Raw genomic sequence first — 12,108 nt, 5'->3', positions numbered from 1 at the left:
GCTCGATCGGCCGCCCGGCTACGTGATCTGTTTGCGTCCAGTGCATAAGCCCGTATTTGTTTCGAGCGCGAGCCTGTTTGCGCTGGAGTGGCCGGCTGGAACGCGGCTGGGACGTCGCCAGGTCACTGGTCGATACCGGCGGCGGCGGCGGCGGCGGTGCACGCCGCTGCCGCCTGACCCCGAAGGCGGGCCGGGTCAGAGCTGGGACGCCGGGCCGGGCGCGCCTCACGGTCGGCCGACGCGGCGGGCCGGGCCGATCGATTCCCGGCGACGCCGCCGAGAGCCGGCGCGAGCTGGCGCCGCTCGCCGCCGTACGCTGTGCAGTTTCGGACGTGTGCATCAAGTAGCGAGTTGAAAGCTGTTCGAATAGACGTATCTGAATGGGCTGTTTTCAGACACGGCGATATTGAGCGGCATGCACGGCGTGCTCAGAAGCGCTGCACGCCTTACCCAGGACTGCTGGTGGTGATTCATGTCCGAACGGCGGCACTGCGCTGAGCACCGCACGCCTTACCCGGGACTGCTGGTGGTGATTCATATCCGAACGGCGTCACTGCGCTGAGCGCTGCACGCCTTACCCGGGACTGCTGGTGGTAATTCATGTCCGAACGGCGTCACTGCGCTGAGCGCTGCACGCCTTACCCGGGACTGCTGGTGGTGATTCATATCCGAACGGCGTCACTGCGCTGAGCACTGCACGCCTTACCCGGGACTGCTGGTGGTGATTCATATCCGAACGGCGGCACTGCGCTGAGCACCGCACGCCTTACCCGGGACTGCTGGTGGTAATTCATGTCCGAACGGCGTCACTGCGCTGAGCGCTGCACGCCTTACCCGGGACTGCTGGTGGTAATTCATATCCGAACGGCGTCACTGCGCTGAGCGCTGCACGCCTTACCCGGGACTGCTGGTGGTAATTCATATCCGAACGGCGTCACTGCGCTGAGCGCTGCACGCCTTACCCAGGACTGCTGGTGGTGATTCATATCCGAACGGCGGCACTGTGCTCAGCGCTGGTTGTCCCCACCGTCGTCCTCATCTGTGATCTCCCTGCGCCGCCGCCGTCTTCATCTCCGATCTCTCCCCGCCATCGTCGTCCTCGTCTCCGATCTATCGCTACCGTCGTCGCCTTCATCTCCGATCCCTTGCTGCCGTCGTCGTCTTCATCTCCGATCTCTCACCGCCGTCGTTGTCCTCATTTCCGATCTCTCGCTGCCGTCGTCGTCCTCATCCCCGATCTATCGCTGCCGCCGTCTTCTTCATTTCCGACCTCTCGTCGCCGTCGTCGTCCTCATCTCCGATCTCTCGCTGCGGTCGTCGTCTTCATCTCCGATCTCTCGCTGCTGTCGCCGTCTTCATCTCCGATCTCTCGCTGCTGTCGCCGTCTTCATCTCCAAACTCTCGCCGCCGCCGTCGGGTCGCTGCGGGTTGAGTTCTCCGCCGACTCCGACATGACGCCGTCGGCGAACCGGGCCAGCTCCCGGCTGATATTCAGACGAAGTCTGGCCAGGGCGGCGTCAGGCTCCCCTGAGAGCAGTTTGTCGTCCCTGGCGCGTCTTCCAGCGGCCTCCCTGCTGCCCTGGCGCGCCTCCCAGCGGCCTCCCTACTGCCCTGGCGCGCCTCCCAGCGGCCTCCCTTCTGTCCTGGCGCGTCTCCCAGTGGCATTCCTTCTGCTCTGGCGCGTCTCCCAGCGGCCTCCCTTCTGTCCTGGCGCGCCTCCCAGCGGCCTCCCTGCTACTCTGGCGCGTCTCCCAGTGGCATTCCTTCTGCTCTGGCGCGTCTCCCGGCGGCCTCCCTTCTGTCCTGGCGCGTCTCCCAGTGGCGTTCCTTCTGCTCTGGCGCGTCTCCCAACGGTCTTCCTTGTGCCCTGGCGCGTCTCCCAGCGGCCTCCCTGCTACTCTGGCGCGTCTCCCAGCAGCCTCTGTGCTGCGTTTCAGCGTCCGTCGGCTGTGGCGCGGCGTTGCGTGCTTCCTGTGAGTCGTGTTCTCCTTTTCGTTGCAGACCATCTCGATCCGTTTGTCTTCGGTTTGTTTCTCACCTATCTCGCGGCGAATTTTACACGTGTTTCTTCCCACGGATTTCTCTGCTGTGTGTGCCATCCTCGTGCTAGCCTCGTCCGTCAATTGACCCCATCGCATCTTGGACGCGATCGACGCCTGCCCACGACGCCCGGGGTCGGGCCGCCGCCTGCCGGGGACGCCTCTGGACTGTTTGCCCGCTGCCCGCCGGGTGTTACTCGGCGCTGGTAATGCGATCTCGGACGTCGCTGTGGCCGTCGGCCGGCCGTTCCGCGGCTGTTACGGCGAAGTTGGCGGCCGCCGCGCCGGCGCTCGCAGCTCCAGTTAGGCGCAAGTTGGTCCCACCAATCGCCAAGGGTGCGCTGGCGGAAGAGTTCGGTCGCGACGTGTCAGCTGGCTGGAATGCAACTTCACGGAGAACACGGGCTTCAGCTGGCTATGAGACTAATTTGAAAGGCGGCACATGACGCGTAGCTGGTGGTGCTGCTGGCAGGTCGGAAGTTGAGCCATGCACGGCAAATCGACATGTGAAAAGGTCAGAATTGCTCCTCGTATTTCATAGTTCGGTCAAGGTTTTAACGCGATGTTATGAAGGCGTTGGTATGGTGCTATTCCATGCCCAGAATTCAGCTTTGATATTTTGAGAAGGGCTGAAAGAGCATTGGCAATGTTCGGTTGAGGAGTTTGAGGAGATGAGTAAAATGTATTTGTATGGCATGCAAATCTATACGCACACCTTGATTCAATGCGTCTTTGGCTTTTTCCAGTTTTTATGTGCTCAAATTAAGAACTGTAGCCTCGTGACCTAATGTCATGCGACGTTTTTGACCTGATGATCATTTTCAGTGCATTTAAAGGCACACATTGAGAGCAACAACCTCCCTGTCGAAAAGGCTTACTAAGAATGCTTATGCCTCTTCCGTCTCAAGACCGCTACACCACATTCTGCATTTTTCTTGAATCTCACGCACGTTATTTGGTTCATTTGTGTCCCAGAAAATGATTTATTCGCATTGTTAATAAAGTAAGCCTGTATTGATGCGTGTTGTAATTCATAAACTAATCCCTTCAGCTTGGTGCTGTGAGAAGTGCTGACGTCGTGTTAGTCCATGACCCCGAGCCGGACCGTCTCATGACCCACAGTCGTACTGCCTCATGGCTCCGTGACCCCGAGTTGGATCGTGCACTGTATCCTTGGCCCCGAGTCGGACCGTCTCACGGCTCCGTGACGCGGGATCGGATTCACCGTGACTCCGTGATTCCGAGTCGGACTGTTTCGTGACTCCATCACGCCTGGTCAGACTGTGCTGCCGTCGCCTCTCCAAGCCTTATTACTGGCGGGGACGGGCCGTGACGTCCCAGCTCAACTTCCCCGCCGCAGCCTCTGCGTGGGAGAGGACGGAGTGCTGGGCTGCAGGTACCGCGGGCGCGGCCCATGTCCCGTCCTGAGGGTCGTACCGCGGCCCATGTCCCGTCCTGAAGGTCGTACCGCGGCCCATGTCCCGTCCTGAAGGTCGTACCGCGGCCCATGCCCGTCCTGAAGGTCGTACCGCGGCCCATGCCCCGTCCTGAAGGTCGTACCGCGGCCCATGCCCCGTCCTGAAAGTCGTACCGCGGCCCATGCCCCGTCCTGAAGGTCGTACCGTGGCCCATGCCCCGTCCTGAAGGTCGTACCGCGGCCCATGCCCTTCCTGAAGGTCGTACCGGCACGGGCCCGCGCCGCCTGCCGCGCCTCCGGCCACGCCGCCGCCGCGCCGCCCGGCCGGCGCAGCCCGACGCAGCCGGGGAGGTGATAAGATCAGCGCTTCCCCGGGGGATCCTCCGATAATGCGGCGCAAAGCACGCTGCAGATGGACTCCCGGCTGAACTCGGCCCTGAGATTAACAGGGAATATGGCTTATGGAGCGAAGGCTTAGCGGGGCATTGACCTTGTTTGAGGGGATTTCACGGGCGGCGTAAACCGATGGGTACTCATGGAATGGGTAACAGGTTGGGGCGGAGTGCAGACGGGAAAACTACCGGTAAGGGTAAGACGTTTACGAAATGTTGGTTAGATACATCAAGGTAAACTACTCAACGTTAGTGGTTGTGCCAAATAGCTCTATTTACACCACCTTTGCAGTTATACACTCAAATGCGGAAGTTTGGCATAGACTTCTCAAAATTATCAAGAATATAGCACACAAGTGTTTGAAGACAAATGCGAACGGGGAGGCACGACTGATCAGGAATGGGTAGCGGGAGGCTATGGACACAGACCGATGGGTGGCGGGTGGATTGGGTCAGGAGAATCTTACCAATGAATGTCTCTTAGCCTGTTGGCCTTCCCTGGCATATGATCCCATCTCATTTCCCCACGCTATTCATGGGATCGGGTGTAATAACAGGCGCCGGCCCGGTGTGCGGCCCTCCGTGCTGATGCAATGCAGATGGTAATGCAGATACGGTGCTCAGACAGTCGATGCTGCGTCTATTGTGCCTTATCTGTCCGGATATCGGGTGTCCTGTTCTCTCCGGCCGTCTTGTCTCCTGTTCTCTCCGAGCGTCTTGTCTCCTGTTCTCTCTGGATGTCTTGTCTCTTGTCCTGTCCGAGAGTTTTGTCTCCTGTTCTCTCCGAGCGTATTGTGTCCTGTTCTCTCTGGGCGTCTTTGTCTCCTGTTCTCTCCGAGCGTCTTGTCTCCTGTTCTCTCCGGATGTCTTGTCTCCTATCCTATCCAGGAGATTTGTCTCCTGCTCTCTCCGGACGTCTTGTCTCCTGTTCACCCCGGTCGTCTTGTCTCCTGTTCTCTCCGAACGTCTTGTCTCCCGTTCTCTCCGGATGTCTTGTCCCCTATCCTCTCCGGGAGATTTGTCTCCTGTTCCTTGTCTCTTGTTCTCTCGGGCGTCTTGTCTCTTGTTCTCTGCGGGCGTCGTGTCTCCATCCAGTTCCCAGCGGCGCTGCGTCAAGCTGTGTACCGGCAAGCCACGGACTTGCTTTGGCACCTGCATGACAGTCTGACCTTTGGCCCGGCGTCTGACCCCGCCCTGACCTTTAGCACGGGCAGTGAAGGTCGACAGATACGCGATCTTGGTGACTTGTGCGGCGGACGGTAGCGCAGGCTGAGCCGGCCGGCACCGCCGACATCGGCAGCGACCCCGGACCGGTCTTCCGAATGTCGGCGCTCTATTGAGCGGGCTGACGCGGCCGTTTTGGTCCGCGCCGTGGGGCTTTTGAGAGCCCTCTCGAGACGGACAGCAGTTGAAATGGTCTGGGCCGCTTTTGTGCGGCGCGTGCGGGCTGGACGTTTTGGGACGATTTGTCCACGGCGGTGCCGTGATGAGACACTACGGGGCCAAAGACATGCTCTCAGGCCCGGTGTCAATCAGCTGTAATGTTCGTCGTCAGCGGCCCGCCGCATTCGCAGCCAAATGGCTTCAGTGTTACGGTACCTCCAGAAAACTGTTATTTCAGTGCACGATCCCGGGTCTGGCGAATATTCGGTGGCGGTGGTTTATTCTACATAGTACCACTCGGCCAAGCTTTTCCAGCAAGCTACACTTAAGCGGTCACTTTGGTGCCATTTGTAGTAATATGCCTGGAGACAAAGCCCCGTGGGTTCTCGCAGAATTGCTCGAAGTAGTGTATCCCAGCGATGGATTAAAACCCGGCGCGCCGCTGACTTCCGCGTGGCGACCAGCCGAGCCGGGCAGCCGCTCTGCTCGCTCCGGCGTCAGCCGGCCAGCTCGGACCTGCCGTCGCTGACGCTGACTTGACTCGGGCCGCCCGCGGCTCCACCGCCGGCGGCCGGGGAGCCGGCCCGGGCCCGGCCGGCGGCCGCGACGAATGAATATGAATGGGGCCGACGGGGAACGGCGACTGGTAGAGCGCTGATCTGCCGCTCGGCCACCGGGCAGCCGCTGCAAACAGCGCCGCGGCCGCGGCCGCCCAGTTGCGATCAATGGCGCGGCCTGGCGCCGAGCCGGCCCCGCGACAGGGTCTGTGTCCCACGACAGGGTCTGTGTCCCGCGGCAGGGTCTGTGTCCCGCGACAAGGTCTGTGTCCCGCGGGAGGGGTCTGTGTCCCGCGCCGGGGTCTGTGTCCCGCGACAGGGGCCTGTGTCCCGCGACAGGGGTTTGTGTCCCGTGGCAGGGTCTGTGTCCCACGCGATAGGGTCTGTGTCCCGCGGCAGGGTCTGTGTCCCGCGCCAGGGGTCTGTATCCTGCGACAGGGGTTTGTGTCCCGTGACAGGGTCTGTGTCCCGCGGCAGGGTCTGTGTCCCGCGACAGGGGCCTGTGTCCCGCGACAGGGGTTTGTGTCTCGTGACAGGGTCTGTGTCCCGCGACAGAGTCTGTCCCGTGGTGGAGATGTGTCCCGGGATAAAGGCTACTCCGCGGCGGGGGTCTGTATCCCGCGACAGGGGCCTGTGTGCTGCGGCAGGGACCTGTGTCCCGCGGCAGGAGTCTTCGTCCCTCAACAAGGGTGTGTGACCCTCGGTACGGGTCTGAAGTTCCCGATAGGAGTCCATGTATCGGGGTACTGGTTGCGACTTTGTTAAGCGATCAGCACAGGCAGAGCGCCAGTACTGAACTGACAGACAGATGATCCGTGTCTTGAATCCCGTCGGAATTTCGGGACGGTGTTCAGGTACGAGTGCGGTAGTCCAGCGCGCTGAGAGAACTGCCGATCGCGATCGAAGGGCATTGTCTTTCAGTTCTCAGGATCTGAAACCGAACTGGGCAAGTACCGGCACTTCTCTGGGTACGCGCGGACGTGCTCCGCGACCCTGGAATGAAGCTTTGGTAACCGGTCACGTCTGGTTGAAGTGGTGCAGTTTGATCTCGGGCACAACTGCGTCAGTTTCTGTTTGTGGTCAGGCCGCCCTCAGGTCAGGTACCCTCGCTGGGTTGCCCTCTGAGCCGCTTCCATGATATGTGCTTTGGATGGGCCGCGCTAGGCAGGTGAGCACCCCGTGTTTTGTTGGGCCGCCCCACGTGATTGATTCTGACAGCGTTCGCAGCTCGCTAATAGAGTCCGGATTGCGTTACTTATACCGCGTGCTGTAGTCGTTGCGCCAGCAGCCGCCGAGCCCTGGCCTCGATAAGGTCATGGTCGGTCCCGGCCTGCTGCCAGGCCTTGATCGCCCGGTCTGCTGCCAGGCCTTGATCGCCCCGGTCTGTTGTTAGACCCCGGTCAGCCCTGGTCTGCTGCCAGGCCCTGGTCATGACCTGATCTGGTGTCAGACCCCGGCCATGACCTGGTCTGCTGCCATGCCTGGTCGGTCCTGGCCTGCTGCCAGGCCTTGATCGCCCCGGTCTGCTGCCAGGCCTTGATCGCCCCGGTCTGCTGTTAGACCCTGGTCAGCCCTGGTCCGCTGCCAGGCCGTGGTCTGCTGCCAGGCACTGGTCATGACCTGATCTGCTACCAGGCCGTGGTCATGACCTGATCTGGTCTCGGACCCCGGCCAGGACCTGGTCCGCTGCCAGGGTCTGGTCGTGACCTGCACTGTGCATGGTCTGGTTCATCGGTTGGCTCATGATCCGCTGACTCAGAAGCGAAGCACTTTTTCGCGATTCCATGCGAACGTGTCGCGGGTGTGTATGTCCTATGGCGTGCCTCATTCGCCCTTGGTCCGACCTGCCTTCTGTTTCACAGTCTGTGCATTGTCGTCACACCTCTCCTTCCCTGGATGAATTGTAATTCATTTTAACATCGAACACTGGACTTTGTGCCATTAAAGTCTCAACTATCCGAGCATTTGACACTTCTTCCATGTGAACGACCTGTCCCCTCCCCCCCCCCCTCCCCTCCTACCGTTCTTCCCATCTCATGACTAATTCTCTCTAGGTAGCGCGCCGAATTGGGCGACTGGTGCTACAGTTCTGACATGTCCTGAAAAACTGCGCTGCTTTTCATGGCAGGGGCGGCTGCAGACGTGATTTATGCGGGACATGACAGGGCGTGGTATTCTCGGAGGCATGCATTAGCAAATTACGTCCTGCTGTTAATATCCGACGTTTGACTGTGCGAGGGCGTCATACCAGCAGATAGCTTATAAATAGCCGCTCGTCGTGTCTGGCGTGGACGAGATTGCCACGGGCGGATGCAGAGGGTTTGTAGGAGGCTAATGCCATGGTGGATTGATGTCGGTTGCGATGTTTGTGTGTGTTGTGGTTACCCTTCTGACGGTTTGTAGGGTTTGTAGGAGGCTAATGCCATGATGGATCGATGTCAGTTGCGATGTTTGTGTGTGTTGTGGTCACCCTTCTGACGGTTTGTAGGGTTTGTAGGGGGCTAATGCCATGGTGGATCGATGTCGGTTTCTATGTTTATTGTTTTTGTTGTGGTTACCCCTCGGACGGTTGTTATTATATTGCTACCCATGCAGTCAATACGCAACGGACACACAGCACAGATACGGATGAAGGTGGTGACGGGACTCGCAGTTTCGAAGCGTCTAGTGTGACGGAGACGGAGGCATAAAGTCATCGGGCTGTTGCCCGGTAATACGTGAGGACGAAAAGCGGGCACTACGTTATGTAATTGATGATGATTATCAACGTTGCACCAGACATGCTTGTATTCTCGCTGTTGTCGTATATTCTACATCGGCTGGTCAGCATCGTCCTCCTGCCCCGCGCCGCGGCAAGCTCGACGAGCAGCTGACTAAATGGAATGGTTGTGACAGGCGTGATTTCAAAGCATTTCAAAAGCGAGACATTATGCCACTCCAAACTCTTGTGATTTGCTCAGTATAAATACGCGCGTGCGTCAGCTGGTGCAACAGACGGTACACTCATTACATTTCTCAATAAGGCGCCAACTACTCGGTATTGCCATGGTGATACAGGCCCATGCGGGTAGATGTTTGACGCGTGGGCGTGCCTCAGCAGCCTGACGCAGCAGTCGACGGGTAGAGGTGTGGCGCGTGGGCGTGCCTCAGCAGCCTGACGCAGCAGTCGACGGGTAGAGGTGTGGCGCGTGGGCGTGCCTCAGCAGCCTGACGCAGTAGTCGAGGGGCAGAGGTGTGACGCGTGGACGTGCCTCAGCATCCTGACGCAGCAGTCGAGGGGTAGAGGTGTGGCGCGTGGGCGTGCCTCAGCAGCCTGACGCAGCAGTCGAGGGGTAGAGGTGTGACACATGGACGTGCCTCGGCAGCAGTCGAGGGGTAGAGGTGTGGCGCGTGGGCGTGCCTCGGCAGCCTGACCCAGCAGTCGAGGGGTAGAGGTGTGACACATGGACGTGCCTCGGCAGCAGTCAAGGGGTCGATGTGTGATACGTGGGCGTACCTCGGCAGCCTGACGCAGCAGACGGTGGCGCTGAAAGAGATCCGTCTGCAGGAGGAGGAGGGTGCCCCCTTCACCGCCATCCGCGAGGCCAGCCTGCTCAAGGAGCTGAAGCACGCCAACATTGTCATCCTCCACGACATCATCCACGCCCGCAATGCTCTCACCTTCGTCTTCGAATACGTGGTGAGTGGCCGGCGAGGATGCAGGTCCCGGGGAAGGGGACAGGGAACGGGAACGTGCGGGCTCCTGGGCTCTGGGCCCGGGTACCACGAGACAGCGACGACCCTACCGGTTAGCACGGGCACCAAATATCCAGGGCAGTCAGTGCGCCCTAAAGCTCAAATCATCATCGCTCCCGGTTATCATGGCTGCACTTTGTGAGGGCAATCATCCGGCTGGGCCATGCATTGCAGGTTATAGCTCACTGTTGCGTGGGATATCGTTGCAACTTGCCAAACGCAAGGTTTTGGTTGATTCCGTCTTGAGGTGTGGGGCCCATTCCGTTGCAGTGCTGCTGCTTGGTTATGGGCTTCGCTCGGACCCCCCGGTTGCCGCTATGATGATGGTCATCTTGCAGTTCAATACGTCTTCTTGACGGTAGCCTCGACCGTTCCCAGGCGGTTTGAAGCCGCAGCCAGTGCTGTTTGTACATACACGATGCTTGCAAACATCGTCCTACTTGATTAACCCTACCAGTGCCCTGGAACTGCGGTGCCACGCCCCTCCGCTGTGATCTCGTGACTCGTGGCCCCGACCGCTACCGGCCGTGTCCCTGCTGTCTCCACCTGGGATGTCCCATCGCTTCCCCTGCAACGCCGTGTCGTATGCCTGCCCCTGCTATCGCCCAGCGCACCGCAGCCGTGCCCCTGCCGCCCCCTGACCCGCCGCAGCCCCTGTCCCGCGGCAGCCGTGCCCCCGCCGCCCCTGCCCCGCCTCAACCATGCCCCTGTCACCCTTTGCCTCTCCGCAGCCGTGCCCCTGTCACCCTCTGCCCCGCCGCAACCATGCCCCTGCCGCCCCTGCCCCGCCGCAACCATGCCCCTGCCGCCCCTGCCCCGCCGCTGCCGTGCCCCTGCCGTCCCTGCCCCGTTGCACCCCTGACAGCTGCCGGCTGGGCAGCACACGGACCTGTCGCAGTACCTGGAACAGCACCCGGGCGGCCTGCACGGCCGCAACGTGCAGCTGTTCATGTACCAGCTGCTGCGCGGCCTCAGCTACTGCCACGCCCGGCGCATCCTGCACCGCGACGTCAAGCCGCAGAACCTGCTCATCTCGCAGATCGGCGAGCTTAAGCTGGCTGACTTCGGTGAGAGCGGGCTGACGCCCGTACGCCGGGGCGTGGTCTGCGGCGTCGCGGGGTCTCAGGGGCGGACGGGTGGCCAGGCTCGGCGGCGAGGCGCTGTCTCCAGGGCAACCGGAGACTCGTCAGGGAGGAGGTGGTCCCCCAGGGGAGCTGGAGGGGCTATCAGAGGCACAGCCGTTTTCAGACGCGGTGGTGTGGCGGTTCAGCGGCTGAATGATGAATACAGTATTGATTAATGGAACAGTGCAGCATTGCAAAGATGAATGCAACCACGCAGCATTGCAACAGCTGTTAAATTGGTTTTAAAATGGTATGTATTACCTTAAATGCGCTTCGGTAAGTCACGGTTAGTATGTCATCCGTCAGAACCATCTGCGCTGTAGTATGACTTAAGATGGGAAAGGTAAAACAATGTTACAGTGTCTTGATGCCTTTCTTCATTTGCCTGTTAGCCTACTTAACACAGGCAGGATTGGCCATCAGCATTTGTGCACTTTTAGACAATGTGTGCTGTCTGTCTGCTGAGTACGCTGTTTCGTCTGCCTTTGTGGGAGGCTGCGTTAGAATATAGCTCACATCCAAGCTTCGGGTAATAGCCGGCTTGTTAATAATCATGATAGTAATTGCCTGTAAAAAGTCAGTCGTATTTTACAGCATAAATGAGCTAGAGCTTATATATATGGTGCCGGTAGTGTAGTGGTTGACGCGTCTGCGTTAACCACTGCGCGTCTGGGAAACCAGAGGTACGGGGTTCGATTCCCCGCGGCGCCCGCCCTTCCTGCCAGGGTGAGAGACAGGCGACGCCATATAGCCCCAGCAGCTGAGTGCGTCGTAAACCCCCAATGACATGACACTCACCAGAGCTAGAGCTTGTAGCGCCATTGAGGTGGAGCGACGTTGCCATGGCAACGGGTCAGCGCGGCTGACAGTCGCCGCGCATTGTGTGAACTCTCCCCAGACGCACTGCTGGCACGGCCCCGGATCCAGCGTCGCTGCTGCTGGCCGCCGCTCGCGCTCACCGTACTCGTTGTATATGTGCGGACGGTTACGGCGTCGTCGCCGCAGGCTGCACGAGAGCCCGTGCCGCCCAGGCTGAGGCTCCTAGTGTTCTGCGGTGGGGACGATGAGGCGTCGAGGAACGGCGGGACATGGCTGGGGAGGGGAGGGGGCGGAGCAGAGTGGGGGAGAAGGCTGGGCGGACCGATGGAGATGGGAGTTGGACATGTGCAGGTGATGGCATCGTTTGGATCGGCCCGGTAACTCGTCACACATTACTTCTAGCTGACACACACGTGACCCACTGGGTTAATGACACGCTGTTTCCGTTGTCAGGTTTGGCACGGGCCAAATCGGTGCCGAGCCACACGTACTCTCACGAAGTGGTGACGCTGTGGTACCGGCCGCCGGACGTCCTGCTCGGCTCCACAGGTGAGCCAGCGGTGGCCGCGTCACCCCCTCTGACCTCACACGGCCCGGACCGCCGGATGGGAGGTGAGGTGGTGGGGTGTTGACCCTTCCAGT

General features: G+C 60.1%; 1 protein-coding gene across 1 annotated transcript in view; it reads left to right on the top strand.

Annotated features, from left to right (window-relative positions):
- Positions 1–12,108, top strand: part of LOC119099016 (cyclin-dependent kinase 14) — a 34,830-nt gene that overhangs the window by 20,491 nt on the left and 2,231 nt on the right. Inside the window, exons 5-7 of the mRNA XM_037222063.1 lie at positions 9,293–9,467; positions 10,404–10,590; positions 11,920–12,015. Of these exons, the coding sequence (XP_037077958.1) occupies positions 9,293–9,467; positions 10,404–10,590; positions 11,920–12,015 (458 nt within the window). The remainder of the gene's footprint in view (positions 1–9,292; positions 9,468–10,403; positions 10,591–11,919; positions 12,016–12,108) is intronic.

This window comes from Pollicipes pollicipes, unplaced genomic scaffold (genome assembly GCF_011947565.3).
Source record: "Pollicipes pollicipes isolate AB1234 unplaced genomic scaffold, Ppol_2.1 Scaffold_4740;HRSCAF=5597_pilon_pilon_pilon, whole genome shotgun sequence".
Classification (NCBI taxonomy): Eukaryota; Metazoa; Arthropoda; class Thecostraca; order Pollicipedomorpha; family Pollicipedidae; genus Pollicipes; species Pollicipes pollicipes.
This window is presented reverse-complemented; position numbering and strand designations above follow the sequence as displayed.